Raw genomic sequence first — 19772 nt, forward strand, 5'->3', positions numbered from 1 at the left:
TTTCCCTGCGTTTCCACTATGCAGCAGCGACAGATGAGTTATGGAGTTGCAGGAATCGGGTAAGCTAATAATTACTATCACCGTTTTCATTCCCGCGGTGGTGAATGTAACATGTTGTCTTCGTCGGAAAGGTAACACAACCATTGATTTTCTTTGTAGTTTTGATTTTGGTATAGGAATTCTGAATTGGAAACTGCATGACATGCAAGAAAACTTTAGGATATTTTTTAATTTGCAGTACTTCTTCTCGTGAGACTTCATTCTATTCTTGACCGTTAAGGTATTATTTTATATTCGACTAATATATTGTAATTCAAAATATTAAATCATAAAGATAATAGGTTTTGAGTCAAACTTTTTTTTATCTATGATTTAAACTTAAAGTTGAATTAGTAAGAATATTTAGCAAAAGATCAACTCAAATACCAAATTTGCATTGCATAAATATGATGCTTCAATTCTTACAAATATAACTTTAGAGAATTAAGATCGTAATACGTTAGAGACCAAAAAGTGCATTTAAACTTTCTCTAAAATGCTTTGTATAAAACAACTTGAACTACAGCTATTTATTATATTAAATACACTTATCGATTACACTTGTTAGTAATTTATTGGAAAAGAAAATGCCACTGAGGAAATTAGTACACTTTGTAAGTATTGCATGAACATATTCGAATAAGCATAACATTTCTTTTTTATTATTTTTAACTAAGAAAATTAGAATCTATAACTTGACTGGACTGGAGAGTTATTGCTCAACCCCTGGCCCATTTTCTTCAACCAGAACAATTCTGCATAAATTTCTTTCAACACTCTCGTGCTTCCATTCTACACTTCCAAAAAATGAAAAAAGTTCAAATTATATGGGAGTTGAGAATACTTTGAAATGCTGTAATTTAGAAATCTATTTTAAATTATATAAATTATAATTTAAAAATATATTATACTTATACAATTAAGAATTTATTCTAAATTATATAATCTAAAATACGATTATAGTAATCTAAAAATCTGAAATATACTTTTAATGTATAAAATATATTTTCAAATTACATAATTCATAATATAATATGTTTATGAATTTAGAAATATATTAAAATTTACGATAGAAACATATTTATGAGTTCCACGATTAAAAAGATCGAAAATTTGAATATTTTAGACTTTTCTCTTCATAATTCTTGTCGAGAAATTTGTTAGAAATATAATTTTAGTCCATTATATCCACTTCGGATTCTTTATATATATATATATATATATATATATATATATTCATACGAAATTATTTCATGCTAAATTTATTCTGTAGTTTTTTTTCATAAATCTATAACGTGAGTTATCTTTAGAAAGATTTCATATGATGCCCTAGTTAATACATAAATATTTTATTTACTGAATTTAAAAAAAAAAACATATTTACACATATAATATCTATAACATGAGATTCTCTCGTTTAATTATTATTTTTATGTATATACAAGTTCTCACTATTGTACCTTCTAGATAAACTTTTTAAAATTCAAATTATTACTCACAATAAAAAATCACCTGTTTAAGAAAAATATACTTACAGTAAAATTATTGTTTATAATTTTTTATAATTATTACTTTTTTTTTAATAAATTTTGATATTTTTAAATTTTGTTACGATAAAGAAAAAGTGGACACACTGAAACACATGTTTCAAATGAAACAATTCATTTGTTCAAAACAATATTTAATAATAAACTATTATAGTTATTATTATTATGTTATATACTTATTATTAATAATAATAATAATATTATTATTATTATTATTATTATTTTATATACCTACAGTGCCATGCCAGTAAGAAAATGATTACTATGAAACTTTTTCCTTAACTCTTGTGTGACTTGAATGGATGGTTCTAATATGTTCAATGTTTTGTCTTGTTTTGTTTTTCTTATCGGCTCTAATATGTTCAACGTTTTGTTTTTTTATGGGCTCTAATATCTTCATCGTAACCTACACGCCACGAATTCACAACTCAGGATGCTTATTTTGTTTTATATTTTATTCCTATCACCCTAAACCAAGTTACTTCATTCTATGGCTCATAAAACCCTAATTGACTTCTCCTGAAAAAAAATTAGAAGAAAAGTAACATGTACCTATACAATGGGCATGGAGTGCAACCATAGAGGTCAATTATTGGATTGATTTTGACTTTTCTTGACTTTCTAAATGTGTGGATGCCGGTGGTTCAAATCTCATCATCAATATAAGACTCTAATGGAACCAGAAATGCATAAAGTAGAAATTCGAAAACTTTAATTTCCTGTGTTCATTTGTCCCTGGTTTCGGTTGGTTATATATCGAAGGGTTTTTTTTAATAAATAATAATTGTATTCATTCACATGTTTTTATCTATGTAAAATTAGATTTTATAGTCATCGAAAATAGTTTAAGTGTGAGTCAATATTTCACATTGGATATAATAAACAAAATTAAATACTATATAAGAATAAATGTTTGTATTATCATTATTTTAAAGTTTTTGGGTTAAAATGGTGTTAAATGTCTTGTATATATGTAAGACTAATGTTATATAACCATATAGAATCATGATTTCTCAATGACTACATCTCTATTATTCATATGTAAAATATATATAACCTAATAATAGTATAGTCGCCTGTTAATTTTTAAAGAATTCATATTATAATTCATCATGAAAATTTAAATGTAGAATGATACATGAGAATGATGTGAAGATGAAATTAATAGATGTCATCTTCCGATTGTAAAGAATCTTATGTATTATTTTTTGCTTTTTCTTCTGAAGGAAAAAAAAAACAATATAATAGAACAAGTAATTTTTGAAAAATAGATATCATAATTCATTTAATAATAAAATAACTTTTCATGATAATGATGTTTCTTAACCACAAACGTAATACTATCAAACTATTTTACAATTAACACATTTGACAAAAAATATTGACACATACTTCATCATGCAAACAGATTGGTGATGCACAAACTTAATCAGAAATGAAACTTGTTGAGGAAAGTATATATTGCACTCACATTTCAATCTTGTTGGCAATCTATTAGGGTTGAACATGTAGACATTGACAACAACACTCTTTTAATCTTATCCACAATTTCATAGGAAACTAATGATTATAAAAACGATTCTCAGTCATTACTCAACACAAGAGATAATAGGAATGATACGATCATACGACGATGGACAAAAAATATCTCTCTCCTACCTCTGTAGCCTAAAAAACCATAATTCGAAAGATTTTTTTTTTCTTTTCTGTAGTCTTATAATATGGACGCAAAATTGGTATCTTTATGTAAATGTTAATATATTTTGGCATATAAAGTTTAAAATTGAGTGAAGATAGTCACTTTAATTCAATAATATTAACTTTTGTGTATATTAAATAACATTTTAAATTAATATTTGAATTAAGATTTGTGAAATATTATAAATTGTTCAAACTTATTTTTGAAAAATTATGTGATACGTCAAAAAAATTTAATACAGTTATATTAAAAAAATATATTAATTAATTTTAAAATTAAAGAACCAAATTATACCAAAGTGTAAAATAAAACAAATTCCAGCTTGATATGGAAGTTTATAGCCTAATGAAGTGTTTGTTTCCAGCGAAAACTTTACAAGTGCGAATTTGCGATGATTACTCATAAATTGAGACAGCAAATTGCAATAAAAAATATTGCACCTTTATCTTTTCGTTCATACATGCGAAGAAAACACAAAAGATTGTTTTTTCTAAATTTTATAATGATTTATGTTTAAAAACTATCTCATAATTAATTAAACAGCCAAGTATAATTAATTAAAATTAAATAAAATATTATAAAATATTTATTCTTTATTCTAATATAATAAATACTTAAAATATATTAATACTTTTTTAAAAATATACTTAATTAGTTAACTTTATTAAAAAGAAATATTTACCGATATATCAAATGGTTCATAAACTTTAATCAACTTTTTCTTTTATTTTTTATTATTTTTCTCGTAATCCAAACAACTTCACTTTCATCTCTTTTTTTTTTTTCAAATTCACTAATTCCATTTCTTCACATTCATTATTCAATGTTTGTTTCTAAAGACAAATTTGAGCGAATGAATTTGAGATGAAAGATATATGAAATTGAAGTTGTTTGGTTTAAGAGAAAAATAATAAAATATGAAAAAAATTTAGAAAGAAAGTTTATGAAAATAAGTGAATGATATAAGTTTGATAGATTGAAAAAATGTTTTAATTGTTAAAATTTGGTATTCCCATTTATTTTTGGTCAACAAAGTAAGTTAAAATAAAATATAATAAGTTTAAATTATATTAAAACGAAATGCGACTTATTATTTGAGTAACAAATTAATTAAAATAAAATGGGATTGATAAAAAATTAAGTTTAAAAGAACTATGGATAAGTGATTAATTTAAATAAAAATATTATTCTTATTGTTATTATTATGATGATGAATGTGACTTATTATTTAAAATGAAAAAATTAAAATTGGCAAAATTATATTAAACATGAAGTTGTAAACACATGACTTGACTGTAAAAGAAAACAAACAGAAGATATTTTTTATAAGGAATGATTTGAGGGAGGGGGAAAGGAAGATATTGGAATGATTAAACGATGAAATTGATATTGTTTATTTTAGTATAATAATATTTTGACCCACTTTTGATTTTGATTTTTTAGAGTTGTGATGTGATAATATATTAGTGATTAGAATGATGGGTTAAAAATATGTCAAAATAAGCGAGTCAAATTATCATTATCCTTTCTTTTAAGGGATCTAGATGTGATTTTGAAGTGAATTAAAAAAGTGAAATTTGTGCTAGATCGACTAATGTGACATTAATTTTTTTTAATAAATAAAAAAACAAGATTACCAAAATATCCATATTGTTTATAGTAATATGAAATGATATAAAAGTGATTTAGAATTATTTTTATAAATTTTATAGAAATTGAAATTATAAAAAAATGAATAATACAATATATTTGGTATGAAAATAAATTTAATATGTAAAGTGAAAAATAATTTATTTATATAAAGATTTTATTTTATTTTCAATAGTAATTTTAAAAATAATAAATTTTTATTATAACCATAATATAATTTTTTTTGTTATAAATTTTGATTATGCTGTTTTCATAATAAAGAAAATGAATAAATCATGTGAAAAAAACTGAAAAAAATTAAAATATAAGAGAATAATTTCATAAATTAAAGTGTGTAACCTTCTAATCTTTTCATAAAAAAAATTATATTTAGAATGAATTTCCTAATCAGCATCACATTATATCACTTAAAAAAACAAGATAATAGTCTATCAATCCTCTTTTCATATTTCATATAAACAGTAAATCATTTAAAAAAGATAGTGTAAATAATGTGACTTTCTTTCTTAATCTGTATTCTTAAAAGAATCTAAAAAAGCTGGTTCTCCTAAAATCTATGATCGCAAATTTCTGTATATCAATTAATCTAAATAAACTATGCAGTTCCTTTTTTCTTTCTTATGCCACAATACACCATCCTCAAGAAAGCCTAACAAATGAACGTAATTTAGAGATGTGGGCCTTTTCCAAATTCCAGCAATAATTACGGCGAGGATTCATAGAAGATGATGGGTCCCACACGGATATGGAAGGTAAAGGGGCCCACATAATGCCAAGCCACGTTCGGTTCAGAGTTTGCGGCCGTCACATGCTCTGCTGCTGCTACGCGGGAACATTCATTCCCTTCGCATATACATTTTATTCATTTCATTACGTCTAAAGTAAAACTAACACACCACATCTTTTTTATTTAACAACCTTTCTTAATTACTTCATAACTTTAGCATTCTCCCAACCAGTTTTGCTTTTTGCGTATACGTTTATTTTATAAACTTTAGCTCTATGAGTAAAAGTGTTATTATTTCCTATAACGGTCAAAATAGATAATTTGGTCTGATTCGACTCGACTCATTACAGATTGATCATAATTTGATTTACTGAGTTATTAGTGAGTAAAAAAAAGTTAAACTCGACTCAACCCATTACGTATTGGTGGGTTAAAAGGGTTAGTTCACGAACTCACTTAATTAAAAAATCACAATATTTCTATGTCAAACTAAATTATAATTATAATTAAAATCTAAATTAACTTCAATACAATTCTAATACAAACTAAAATAAAATAAAAATCAAATTATCTATGTGTTGGTTAAAAAAATAACCTAACCTGATCCAAAATGTAAAACTCAATTTAATAAAAAAACTTGTATGACTCTTTACGGGTTAATGAACCAACTTGGCTCACCACGGGTTCAACTCGGGTGGTGGGCCAGATCAAATTTATATCTACAAATATTTGTAGATATACTGTATTCACAAATATTTGTAATAAAATCTATTATGATACTTAATGAATTTCTTTTAATATATATATATATATATATATATATATATATATATAATTACTTGCTAAGAGGAATGCATGTAACCATGATATCCGATCCATATATAGGTATAACATACAAACAATTATTAATAATATTTTTATTTAATATTTGTTCTTAAATTTTAGTTATCGAAATAAAAGTATTGAAAGATATTAATTATAATTAATATTTGACTTCACATATTTTTATATCTTTTTATTTGGACTTATTGAAATTATTTCTGTAAAATATTAATTTAAAAAAATAATATGTTAACATAACTTATTTAAATTTATTTGTATTAATATTTTATCGAATAATTTGATTTAGATTGTATAAGTTGATTGTTTATCTAAATTTATATATTTTGAAAATACTTTAAATAATTTTATTTAATATATATATATATATATATATATATATATTTATATGATACGGATATGTATTTTTTCATGATAGCGAACCCGTAACCTAAAATGACAAAAATATTTGTTTGACGAGAAAAATAACGGATAAAAGTACTATACCTAATCTGACCGTTGCCGTTCCTGTATCACCCTATAAACATATTTATGATGTTCTAAAAAGAGTTATTATAAGTAAATAATTATACAAATATAATAATATAATGGTTGTGATAATACTAAATGAATATTTCTATCTTCATAATTATTGATTTTTATACTGAAATAATAAAGATATTTTGTTGGATTATGCAATTGATGGTTAAATTTTTTCTTTTCCAATTCCTCGTTAAAGTCCAACCAACTACATGCAATTATTTTATTCCTTTTTTCCTTAATAAAACGTTACAATTTTTTCAATAATAAAAAAACTGCCCATAAACAAAATTATTAACATTATAATTAAAATAAAAAATGTTGAAATGACAGAAAATTTTCATTCATAGTTTTCTGAAATGACTCACTCTTTGCTATTATTTTGTAGGATTTATAGCAAATTGTCGTTATTTCATTGTCACAATTTATAATTCTATCCAAAACCTTATCTCATGGAGCATTAATATTATTATTATTATTATTAATATCTTATTAATTATTAAATGGGTTGCCCTTTTCTATGCTATACATTTGGTGGGATTTGGTGCATCAGCGGCAGTGCTTAGATGGAAATATATAGAATCAAATGTGGATTCATTTTATTTATTTATTTCCCCATTTATTCGTTGAAGGATATACTTGTTACTGATCAATTTGAGATACAATATAGCAAATTAACCTCCTTTCTATTGTAAAATCTTGAATTGATTTCATCTTATAAATTTGTCTTAAATTTATAATCCACAATTTAATAACTAGAATATACTAATACCATCATCACCATTGATAAGACAATTTATTATCTTCTATATTAAAAATATATTTCGATCAATTTTTTTATTACTTTAAAAAAATCAAAGCTGATTCAGAAAGTTACCCAAAGAAATCCAATATACAGCTATAAATTTTCAAACCAAATAATTTTATAATTCTCAATATCTACTTTTTTTTTACTTAAAAATTAGTTATAAACAACCGGTGGAATTACAATATGAGTTTTAAATTTCATGTTAAGTAAAAGTTAAATAATATATAAAAGAATTAAAAGGTCATTACCTTAAAATTTTACACCGAAAATAATGTTTTAATTTTTGGTGTGATAATTCGTAACTCCTTTGTACTAAATCTCTAAAAAATAGTTCCTAGATCCAAATGTTAAAAAACCTTAATTTTTTTAACACTAATAACCTTAACACGCATACCTTATTTAAACGGAGAAAAGAGAAAGGAAAAAAAGATGATTACCTAAGACAAAATTCCGTACCTATAATATGATAAATGTAACACCATGTCAATGATCCAGCTCTAAAACAACTATTCGTTGACATGTCAAAATAGAATCATTACAGTCATATGAAAATATATGAAAATAATCTACACGGGAAACCCTTTAATAATAATAACTCAATTTTAAAAATTAAAATATTTAATCATAAAAAAACAAAATCATTAATCTAAATAAAGAAACTCAATACATTAATTTTGTCAATAAAATGTATTCAGTAACCTTAAATAAAATGTTGCTTAGATAAATTTTTTATGAAATTAATTAATTTTTATCTTTCCATTAACTTTTCCTTAAATAGATTAGAAAAGTTAACAAGTCTGTGTCGTTAAAAAACATGGTAACACTACAATGCAGTAGAAAGAGAGAACACGTAAAGTTCGGCGCAGTAGAAAATTGATCCTTCCGCGTAGAAAGCGTTTGGATTAAAAGCAAATTTCGATTTCGTATATAATCAGACACTTCGTAGTTCCCGAAAGAACCTCTCCGCAGTAATAAAAGATCACGATCACGCTAATTTACTTGCAAATTCTTTTGTCGTCTCAGATACCGAGATCATTGGCACATTGTTGGAACATCATATGACTTCATACCACATCCTTCTTCTCTTTCTCTCCCTTTCCTTTTCCCCGCCGTAAAAGCTGTCGTCAATTCGGTAAAAGCACCAAACACCCTTTTCTCGTTCCCTCACCAAACTTCCAAAACCGACTCTGAAATTTTGAGTTCAAGTACGTTTAAGGTTGCCGGCCGGCATTGATTTATTATTTAATTTAAATGTGGACGACGATGTGATCTGTTATGTTATGTCTCTCTGTGTTGGAATTATTAACTGGATTTGGTTCTGTGACGTTTGTTGTTTATAGGTTAAAATCCTTATCTGTGTTGGACTCGGTCCTGTTTGTTTTGCTCCCTCTGTTGAGAGAGGTTGACACTTGACGGCGTCAGACACGCGCTTGGTTATTTGTCTTTGAGTTGGTAAGACATTTTAAAGAAACTTTCTTTCGCATTGCAATTCTTTATAATTCTCGTGTTCCCTCTCGCCACTTGACATACGCAGAGTTTCTCACCGGGGTTTGAGCTGTTCTTTATTTATTATTTTTCGTGTTTGAATTTGTTGGTATTTTTGAACAATTCTAAAGTTTCATCTTTTATATAAAATGAAGTAGTGTGTGGGGGTGTTGAATTACAGGTGCTGCAGTGTTGTTGTTTTTGTTCATTGCCATGGCTTCTAAATTCAAGCATGGATCCTCTATGGTTCGGAAAATCACGCAGCTGAGCAATGATTTGGACCAGGAGGGTGAGAATGGGAGTGTTGGCCTTGCAACCTACACGGTTCACATTCCTCCGACGCCTGATAACCAGCCTATGGAGATTTCTCTGGAGAGGTCGAGTTCTCGGAGAGCGGAGGATCAATACGCTTCGAGTTCTATGTTCACCGGTGGTTTTAACCAGCTGACTCGTGCCCATTTGAAGGACAAGGTAATTGAGTCGGAATCGAGCCACCCCCAGATGGCTGGTGCAAAAGGGTCCTCTTGTGCAGTGCCTGGGTGCGATGGAAAGGTCATGACTGATGAAAGAGGGTTGGATGTAGTTCCTTGTGAGTGTGGTTACAAGATTTGTAGGGATTGTTACAGAGATGCTTTGAGAGCTGGTGAGGGGATTTGCCCTGGTTGCAAGGAGCCTTACAATGAGCCTGAGGTGAATTTGCCTCCTGGTAGTGGGGTTAATAAGATGGAGAGGAGGTTGTCGGTTATGAAATCAGGGGCGTTGACGAGGAGCCAGACTAATGAGTTTGATCATGCTCAGTGGTTGTTTGAAAGCAAGGGGAGTTATGGATATGGGAATGCTATGTGGCCTAAAGAGTCTGAACCTGATGCCAGTCCTGCTTCTGAATGGATGGGGGGTGATCCTAATGTATTCAAGGAAAAGCAGTGGAAGCCCTTGACCCGCAAGTTGAGTATCTCTGCTGCAATTCTCAGTCCTTATCGGTATAACTCTCTTTTACTCTTAACTTCTTTTACCCTGCTTTTTTGCAATGCTAGTGGAGATGCATTTGTGAAGTTGGATTTTCTCATTGCTGGTTCAATGTAATGTTTGTTTTATGTTATGGATTATGGATTCAATTTGATTTAGTTTTCTCTGCAAATGATCCTCTTTTTGAGCAATTAGATATTTCATAAACATCTATTTTTTAAAGGAAGACAGAGAATGGGTGAAACAATCATGTGTTACAAAAAGAGTGCTTTGCTTCTGGTTCATAACTTTGACTGTTTTCTTGTTATAGTTACTATTAATATTATTTTGTCTTGCTTCTGGTATCGACTACTGTTTTGTATATGTTACATATATTAGTAATAGTATCTGAATCAACGTGTTAACTATAGCTAATCTAAACCTAACCTTTACTTGCTATTTTGAGTTTCAGGCTCATTATATTTGTTCGGCTAGTGATTCTAGTTTTCTTTCTAAAGTGGAGGGTGCAAAACCCCAATGATGATGCAATCTGGCTGTGGGGCATGTCAGTGGTTTGTGAAATCTGGTTTGCCTTCTCCTGGGTGCTTGACCAGTTTCCTAAGCTCTTCCCCGTAAATCGTGTTGCTGATCTTGATGTTTTGAAAGAGAAGTTTGAAACTCCTAATCCCTCCAATCCTACAGGGAAGTCTGATCTTCCGGGAGTAGACATGTTTGTGTCAACTGCCGATCCAGAAAAAGAGCCACCACTTGTTACTGCCAATACCATTCTTTCCATTCTAGCTGCTGATTATCCTGTTGAGAAGCTCTCATGCTATGTCTCTGATGATGGTGGCGCGCTCCTAACTTTTGAGGCCATGGCAGAGGCTGCGAGTTTTGCCAACTTGTGGGTTCCTTTCTGCCGGAAGCATGACATTGAACCCAGGAATCCAGAATCTTATTTTAATCTCAAGAGAGACCCTTACAAGAACAAAGTACGCTCTGACTTTGTGAGAGACCGCAGACGAGTGAAGCGTGAGTACGATGAGTTTAAGGTTCGGATTAATGGCCTTCCTGATTCAATCAGGCGACGCGCTGATGCTTATAACGCTAGTCAAGAATTGAAAGCCATGAGGAAACGGAGAGAGAATGAAAATGAAGAACCAATAGAGAATTTGAAAATTCCTAAAGCTACATGGATGGCTGATGGTACTCACTGGCCTGGGACTTGGACAAATGCTGTACCAGAGCACTCCAGGGGTGATCATGCCAGTATCATACAGGTAATTATCAATCTTTGTTAGCTGTAATACCAAGCTTCAGGTCCTCAGTGGTTAAAACTTAAAACTCTCATTATGCATTAGCCTAACGCATTCCTTGTTCATATTTTGTTGTAAAACATTGATTGTAATGATCATATGCTCTCTCTCGAATGCAGGTAATGTTAAAACCCCCAAGTGATGAACCACTTACTGGCACGGCATCAGATTCAACTGGCTTGGATTTAACTGAAGTTGATATTCGTCTTCCTATGCTTGTCTATGTTTCTCGTGAAAAACGACCCGGTTACGATCACAACAAAAAGGCTGGAGCCATGAATGCTTTAGTTCGAGCCTCAGCCGTAATGTCAAATGGCCCTTTCATTCTCAATCTTGACTGTGACCATTACATATATAACTCTCAGGCCTTGAGAGAAGGAATGTGCTTCATGATGGACCGTGGTGGAGACAGGCTCTGCTATGTCCAATTTCCTCAAAGGTTTGAAGGGATAGACCCCAATGATCGCTATGCCAATCACAACACTGTCTTCTTTGATGTCAACATGCGTGCTCTTGATGGAATTCAGGGTCCTGTATATGTTGGCACAGGGTGCCTATTCCGAAGAACTGCTCTCTATGGCTTTGATCCACCCCGGATCAAGGAAGAGACCGGTTGGTTTGGTAAAAAGAATAAGAAATCCTCAACAGTGGCATCTGTCTCCGAAGCTGGTGCTGCTGAAGAACAGTCATTGTCATTGAGGAATAATGAAATCGAGGATGAAGAAATGTTCACTGCTCTTGTTCCGAAGAAATTTGGAAACTCCAGTCTTCTTGTTGATTCAATCAGGGTGGCTGAGTTCCAAGGGCTCCCCCTTGCTGATCATTCAGCCATCAAATATGGGCGTCCACAAGGTGCTCTAACACTCCCTCGGGACCCTCTTGATGCTGCTACTGTTGCTGAGGCCATCAATGTGATCTCATGCTGGTACGAGGACAAGACTGAATGGGGCATTAGAATTGGATGGATTTACGGGTCAGTTACCGAAGATGTTGTGACAGGTTATAGAATGCACAACAGGGGATGGAGGTCTATATATTGTGTAACCAAAAGGGATGCATTCCGCGGCACTGCTCCAATCAATCTCACAGACAGGCTTCACCAGGTTCTTCGTTGGGCAACAGGCTCAGTTGAGATCTTCTTTTCACGCAACAATGCTCTTTTGGCCAGCTCTAGATTGAAGTTTCTGCAACGGATTGCTTACCTCAATGTTGGAATCTACCCTTTCACTTCCATCTTCCTTATCGTGTATTGCTTCCTTCCTGCTCTTTCACTCTTCACTGACCAGTTCATTGTTCAAAGCCTTCAAGTGAACTTCCTAGTTTACCTCTTGGGGATAACCTTGACCCTTGTCATCCTTGCTGTGTTGGAGATCAAGTGGTCTGGCATTGCGCTTGAAGAGTGGTGGAGGAATGAACAGTTCTGGTTGATTGGAGGCACCAGTGCTCATCTTGCTGCAGTGCTTCAGGGTCTGCTGAAGGTGATGGCTGGCATTGAGATTTCATTCACCTTGACATCAAAATCTGCTGGTGATGATGAAAATGACGAATACGCCGATCTCTATGTTCTCAAGTGGACATCTCTTATGATACCGCCCATCACAATCATGATGGTTAATCTGATAGCCATTGCTGTTGCAGTTAGCAGAACAATATACAGTGAGGATCGTCAATGGAGCAGTTTGCTTGGAGGTGTGTTTTTCAGCTTTTGGGTTTTGGCTCATTTGTATCCCTTTGCTAAAGGGCTAATGGGTAGAAGGGGTAGGACACCCACCATTGTGTTTGTATGGTCTGGTCTAATATCTATCACTATCTCACTCCTTTGGGTTGCTATTGATCCTCCCTCTGGTAGCACTCAAATTGGAGGTTCATTCCAATTCCCTTGACTTCTTGTGCACACTTTTCATGTAGCACTTGTAAGTAATTCAAACTGCCCTTGCTGTTCATCAGATTTTGTAGTTACCATTCATTATTATTGCTTCTCTTTTGTTCATCATACAAGAAGGAATGAATCATACATTTTTTTTTCACTGCTTCTCTTTTGGTTGTGTATCGAACTGTGACAAGACTTTATGATGTTCAACGTGAAAAAAGTGATATATATTGTTCAAACTTAATTAATAATAGTTAAAAAGTGATATATATTGTTCAAACTTAATTAATAATAGTTAAAAAGTGATATATATTTTCCATTCAGCGTGTTGCTTCAAATACAACTAAAAGCTGTTACTTTCACCTGTTAGTTTTTTTTTTGGATTTTTCTCCAGTATAGTCTTCGCTTCCCTTCTTTAGTGGCACTCGTAGAAATTGAATATCTAATGCGCCATTGACTGAGAATGGTTTTGAAATTGGGGCAAGCTTTTCTGTCTACAGCGTGTACATATACTGGTTTCAAGCATCACAGTTGTACACTTGATGAGGTGAATCAACTTATGAGATTTTTCAACTTAGCAAAAGTCTTCACTTTAAATTTTATATACACATCTGCATTATATGAAATGTTTTATTCTTCATAATATAATTGTCTAGATTAAAGATGACCATTTCATAAAAAAAAGTTAGATAATTTGTTAATGTTTACCATATATCGTTGGTTTGAATTATGTTAGACTCAACCTTTTTAGAATTTAAATTTTTTGAATGAAAAAAACGTTACAGAGTGATGTTACTATAGTTAGTGAAATTAATTATTGTTATATATACTTTATTTCTTATCAATAAAATGGTTATCCAAAAATATATATAAATATTCAAAATAAATTTAGTATAAATTATAATATGTAAATCTAGTACAATCAAATTTGGGCGCCTTCTCCCTGCACCTCCAACGATTCTTCAGTACCCCCAAAAATTACTCTAATACCCTTATTTACAACCGGCTGAGAGAGTGGGTGAAAGTGGTTACGACGCAGTAAATTTCATTTACTGCGTCACCAACATCCTGCACCCCCAAAATGTTACTTCTTCAAATCCGTTTCGTTTCTTCTCCATCCCGTGTTCACTTTCATTTAAATTTTTGCTCTGTCAGTGGTTCGTGGTGCCTCAGAGTTTTAATTTCTCTGTCCTTCATTCGTCTGTCCTTCATTCGTTCATTCTCTCTGCTGTTTCCTTCATTCGTTCAATCTCTCTGCTGTTTCCTTCATTCGTTCATTCTCTCTCTGTTGTGGTCCCTCTTCCGGTTTGTATCACTTGCATTTATTTTTTTTAAAGAATGTTGTTTATTGTCTCACTGTCTTTACTTTCCGCTCTTCATATTGTGATCGTAGGTTGTGTCGTTGTTTGAAGGAAGGTTGTTGTAAGTAACTCTGTTATCTTTCTCGTGGTAGTTTCCATCCAGGTTAGCCCCAGCTTAAACTTTTTCTTTTTCTGTTTGCTTTTGATCTGAAACGTATATAAGAAAATATTTTATGAAACGGAGACTGGAATGCGTTTCAAACTTTGACAAAACGGAATACAAAAGCCGTTTAAATAAAAAAATCAAAATGCATGCGAAACGGAATACAGAATCCGTTTCATACAGTTTGGAAACGGATTCTGTATTCCGTTTCATAAAAAAATTTGCAAATTTTTTTATGAAACGGAATACAGAATCCGTTTCATAGGTGGCGCTTTTGTTAGCAAATATCGTGCACCCTACAAGGTGCAAAAGATATGCACGTGCAGCAAACTCCCATAGCTCGTTTTCACAACAGCTGTGATACAAGTCTCTCAACCTGCTCAGTCGGACCTGTGCACCCCGACTTTGATTCAGCTCCACACATGCCATGGCCCGGTCAACACCAAGAAGTGTCGTCAAAATCTGAACAGAATCTTCATATTCCAGATTTTCAGTGGAGCAAAAGTTTCCACTGATGGAAAGATGGAGAAGTGACCATATGTCATCCAAAGTGATGGTCATCTCCCCAATGGGTAAATGAAAAGTATTAGTCTCGGGATGCCATCTCTCCACGAAACCCAATACTAACCCAAGATCGATATATTCATATAAAATATCGCACAAAGGCGATAATCCAGAAGCTAACACAAAAGGTGCAACAGCAGGGTGAGGACGTCCTAATTTCTTAACTTTTTTAATATAGGAGACTACTTTCACAACTCGATCCTACCAGAAGAAACAAACAACAATAAAAATACTTAACAACAATAAAATTAAACCTATATAAAAACTTCTTACTGACCTGACCATCCCATATCATGCGTGCAACATGATCCTGGTACTGCGTCAATAAAGATGTATCATACGGCCCACCAGGAAATCCTCCACCATCGTTATCAATGACCTGCTCGTCCTCCCGATGAACGTCAGGAACCTCATTCTCAACAATGTCATCCTCAACGACATTAGCCTCATGCTGACCCCTTCTACGAGCCGATGCTGTCGGTCTCTTTCGTGCAGCACCGTGTCTGGAACTCTCGGGTGCATCATTTGAACCACGTCTAGATATATTTCCTCGTGTCTTGACCATATCTATAATTAAATAAAAGACAAATTAATACATAATAAACAATAAATAAAAAGGGGAAACGGATCCCACATTTCGTTGTGAAAAAAAATTGGAAAAAAGAAAAAAAAAATACAGAAACGGATTACACAATCCGTTTCAAAAAAAAAAATTAAAATAAAGAAACGGATTACACAATCCGTTTCAAAAAAAAAATTAAAAATAAAGAAACGGATTACACAATCCGTTTCAAAAAAAAAAAAAAAAAATCAGAAACGGATTACACAATCCGTTTCAAAAAAAAAAAATTACAGAAACGGATTACACAATCCGTTTCAAAAAAAAAATTAAAATAAAGAAACGGATTACACAATCCGTTTCAAAAAAAAAAATTAAAAATAAAGAAACGGATTACACAATCCGTTTCAAAAAAAAAATTACAGAAACAGATTACACATTCCGTTTCCTAAAAAAAAAAAATTATACGGGAAACGGATTCCACAATCCGTTTCCTTAAAAAAAATAAAAACACCACAACCCTTCCTCTCAAACGCACACCACTCATCAACACAACCCACCTTCCAAGTTTAACAAAAACCTACATATAAAAACCTACATATAAAATCAATTAAAATAAAAATATACACATGCATTAAAATAAAAATATACGATGTCCAATATTAAAAAAGCAGTATTACTTACCTGCAAAAATTTAGAAGCCGCGGGAAAGGATGAAAGATGGTTGCCGACGGTGGGGAGAAGAATTGTGTGTGGAGGAGAAAAGGAGAAAAGGATGGCGTGGGGAGAATGGTTTGTGGGAGAAGAGGGAGAATGAGTGCGCTGCAGTGGGGGAGAAGGGGAGAAGAATGAGTGCGCTGCAGTGGGGGAGAAGGGGAGAAGAATGAGTGTGCTGCAGTGGGGGAGAAGGGGAGAAGAATGCTTTGTGGGAGGCTAGGTCAAAGATTCCAAAAAGGTGGTGCAGTGCGTGCAGAGAGAGGGAATCTGCTTTTTATTGGGGTGCGGTGGAGGGGTTTTGGGGGTGCAGTGTACTGAGGGCTGTGAGGGGTGCAGGTGTATTTGGGGGTGCAATGTGGTGAAATTGAGAAAAGACACAATAAATTTTTTTTTAACCAATGGCAACGTTGGAAATAAAATAGGTTTTGGGAGTACAGGAGATTTCTTTGGAGGTGCAGGGAGAAGCCCCCTCAAATTTGTAAAACTAATTTAAGTTTATATTCCACTTTCTAGTGTACATATGCTAAGATTAGACTTTTTCTTCTTGCACCTCTATAATTACTTGGTGCACCCCTGGTTTAAAAAATTTTATTTCTGGATTAGATGTTCTGAAAATCGTTTGGAATAAATTTTGTGAAATTTCTGGAAGATGATTTCCATAACGGGATTTTTGAAATTGGATTTTTTGAATGGATTTTCTAAGCACATGAAATACATTCTTGAACAAGATTTTTGGAACTAGTTTTTCAGAATATGTTTTTTTCTGCAGTGTGTTCTTTTTCTTCTTCCTTTACAATCTCTCTTCCCTTCTTCCTTTATAGCGAGAACGATAATGATGGTGTGATGCAACGAGGAAAGGGTTTTTAGTTTTATTTGTTGGGATAATTATGTTTTTGATTTTTAGAATTAGTCCATTTCAAAATTTTGGACTAATTTAGTCATTCATCTATCAAAATACGTGAATTTAGTTCTTTTAATCAAATTTTAGTAGATTTATTTGATATTTTGTATACATCTCATGATTGTATTTGTGTTGTTTATACTATTTGACACACTTTTGCTTTAATGTTTCAAATATTATTATGAAACACGTTTGAAATGTCAAATAAACTTAATAAAATTTTATTAAAAGAACTAAATTTACGTATATCGAAAGATGAATGACTAAATTGATCTAAAATTTTGAAATGGATTAATTCCAAAATTTACTGAAAATTAAGGGACAAAAACATATTTAACTCTTTTTCTTTGTTAGTATAGAGTGCAGTTAGTGATGATGGAGGTACAAAAAGCAAAAACCTATAAGAGTTTGGCTAGTACGATATGTATTTGATCAATAAGAACATTTAACCTACCCCATTATTAGTATGACTTATTTTATAGATATTATTCATTGAAAAACTTAGGTGTAGGTTATCAAAAAAATTTCTGAGAAGAAAATAAAGGTGTTGAAGAGGTAAGTATTAGTGCTTGGTCAAGAAATAGGTGTTAAATTCTCCCATGGTTACGTGTGACAGCTTAACTGCAACTATTAGAATTCAACAACTGCTTTGCCTCTTTGAAATGGGTAACTAAGAACTTCTCCACAACATTCTATATAAAAACATTTCACATCTTACTTACGCAGCTAGGTAATAACTTTACATAAATCAAGATCAATTATATTTATATTTCAAATCTCAAATTCTTTTCATAAAGTTATGATTTCTAATATTCAACATTAGCTTTCAAAAGGTTTTTGAAATTGTTGTTGATTTTGTGTAAGATCACTGAAAATCTTTTATTAATAATCAATTTTAGTGATAAAAAATTGTTAGTCATCATAGTATTCAATTTATATACTAACTGATAAAATAAAAAATTATTGATTACTAAAATATTCACTATTATAAATAAAAAATTATAATTAATTTTAAATTGATTATTATAATAACTAATAATTTTTTATCATTAGAATTGCCTATCATCTAAAATTTTAGGTGTTTGATTCACTTTAATGGTTTTTGATTTTCGTATGATTTTGACCAAATTCTTTCCTTTGTAATATTAAATAAAGTAGGCAATTTTTATTATAAGTTTTAAAAGTTGTGTAGTGTGTTATATATTGTTATTATTTTCGTTTGCATGATTATAAAACAGTAAATTTGAAGCAAATACTAAGTCTATATCTTTCATATTATAATAATTTCTATATATTTATTTCAAAAATTCAATTACAAATAATATATAATATTTTTGGATACAAGTTACTTATTTTCGTCAATACGTTAAAAAATAAACTCATTCCACATGTCAAATTATTTTGCACGAATAGTCGATGATGATTCATTTTAATATTCTAATAAATGTATGCCAATTTTCTTAACACTTATTATTGTTATTACTTCAAATCATATTAATAATATTATTATTTTAATTCAAATATACTTAAATCAAAGTTAAATATTAAGATACGTTATAATAAATCTCGTGCATACTAGTCATACGTATACAAGTTATTTAACATACTACACTATTCTAAATATATACTATTTATATGTAATAGATACAATATCTATGTATGTATATATAGGGAAGAAAATGATATTTTGACATTTACATTTTTTTTCTCTCATTTGACAGTACTTTTTAATATTTTATTTTCTCTCTTTCTTTAAAAATATAAAAAATTATTTTTTTATGACCATATAGCATCAAATAATTTTTTTTTCAGAATAAATAAAGAGAAGAAGAAGCACGGTCTTTTAAATTTGTATAAAAGATTTAACTAAATTCATAAATATATTTCCTTCTTATCTTCTTTCACAATTTTCTGTCACAATATATCATCATAATCCCATCATATTAACATTCAGTGGCTCTGGTGGCTAATAAGAACCCCAAACATGATTATTTTAATAAAGTCCTAAGTCATTTCATTGATGTTGGACCAATGAAGAAGGTTATCAATACGAGTATTAATTAGTGTAAGCTAGCAACAGGTAGGTTCAATGTCATTTCAAAACCTAAAACTTTTGTGGCAC

General features: G+C 30.9%; 2 protein-coding genes across 4 annotated transcripts; one reads left to right on the top strand and one right to left on the bottom strand.

Annotated features, from left to right (window-relative positions):
* Positions 1–8771: 8771 nt before the first annotated feature.
* On the top strand, positions 8772–13607 carry LOC114168127 (cellulose synthase-like protein D3). 3 transcript variants are annotated; one of them, XM_028052854.1, is made up of 5 exons: positions 8772–9034; positions 9170–9281; positions 9496–10294; positions 10732–11539; positions 11695–13607. In XM_028052854.1, exons 3-5 carry the CDS (start codon positions 9528–9530, stop codon positions 13456–13458), a joined length of 3339 nt encoding a protein of 1112 aa, XP_027908655.1. In that variant the 5' UTR covers positions 8772–9034; positions 9170–9281; positions 9496–9527; the 3' UTR covers positions 13459–13607. The 3 variants fall into 3 exon arrangements, with proteins under 3 accessions (XP_027908655.1, XP_027908665.1, XP_027908673.1); XM_028052864.1 differs by having other exon boundaries at positions 8774–9045; XM_028052872.1 differs by lacking the exons at positions 8772–9034; positions 9170–9281 and adding an exon at positions 9315–9377.
* Positions 13608–14367: 760 nt separating this feature from the next.
* Positions 14368–16038, bottom strand: LOC114174594 (protein MAIN-LIKE 1-like). Its single transcript, XM_028059426.1, has 3 exons — positions 15751–16038; positions 15159–15674; positions 14368–14451 (listed from the first exon to the last, which is right to left on the bottom strand). Exons 1-3 carry the CDS (start codon positions 16036–16038, stop codon positions 14368–14370), a joined length of 888 nt encoding a protein of 295 aa, XP_027915227.1.
* Positions 16039–19772: the final 3734 nt, after the last annotated feature.

Source organism: Vigna unguiculata, chromosome 2 (genome assembly GCF_004118075.2).
Source record: "Vigna unguiculata cultivar IT97K-499-35 chromosome 2, ASM411807v1, whole genome shotgun sequence".
Lineage (NCBI taxonomy): Eukaryota > Viridiplantae > Streptophyta > Magnoliopsida > Fabales > Fabaceae > Vigna > Vigna unguiculata.

What these genes read in the sequence shown, in the direction of transcription:
- LOC114174594 (XM_028059426.1), bottom strand. Translation starts at nt 16,038, where the DNA reads ATGGTCAAGACACGAGGAAATATATCTAGACGTGGTTCAAATGATGCA. An exon ending in GCATGATATGGGATGGTCAG is followed by an intron (nt 15,675 to 15,750) that starts GTCAGTAAGAAG and finishes TTCTTCTGGTAG; the next exon opens with GATCGAGTTGTGAAAGTAGT. An exon ending in CCACCTATGAAACGGATTCT is followed by an intron (nt 14,452 to 15,158) that starts GTATTCCGTTTC and finishes CCACTCTCTCAG; the next exon opens with CCGGTTGTAAATAAGGGTAT.
- LOC114168127 (XM_028052854.1), top strand. Translation starts at nt 9,528, where the DNA reads ATGGCTTCTAAATTCAAGCATGGATCCTCTATGGTTCGGAAAATCACG. An exon ending in GCAATTCTCAGTCCTTATCG is followed by an intron (nt 10,295 to 10,731) that starts GTATAACTCTCT and finishes TTTGAGTTTCAG; the next exon opens with GCTCATTATATTTGTTCGGC. An exon ending in ATCATGCCAGTATCATACAG is followed by an intron (nt 11,540 to 11,694) that starts GTAATTATCAAT and finishes TCTCGAATGCAG; the next exon opens with GTAATGTTAAAACCCCCAAG.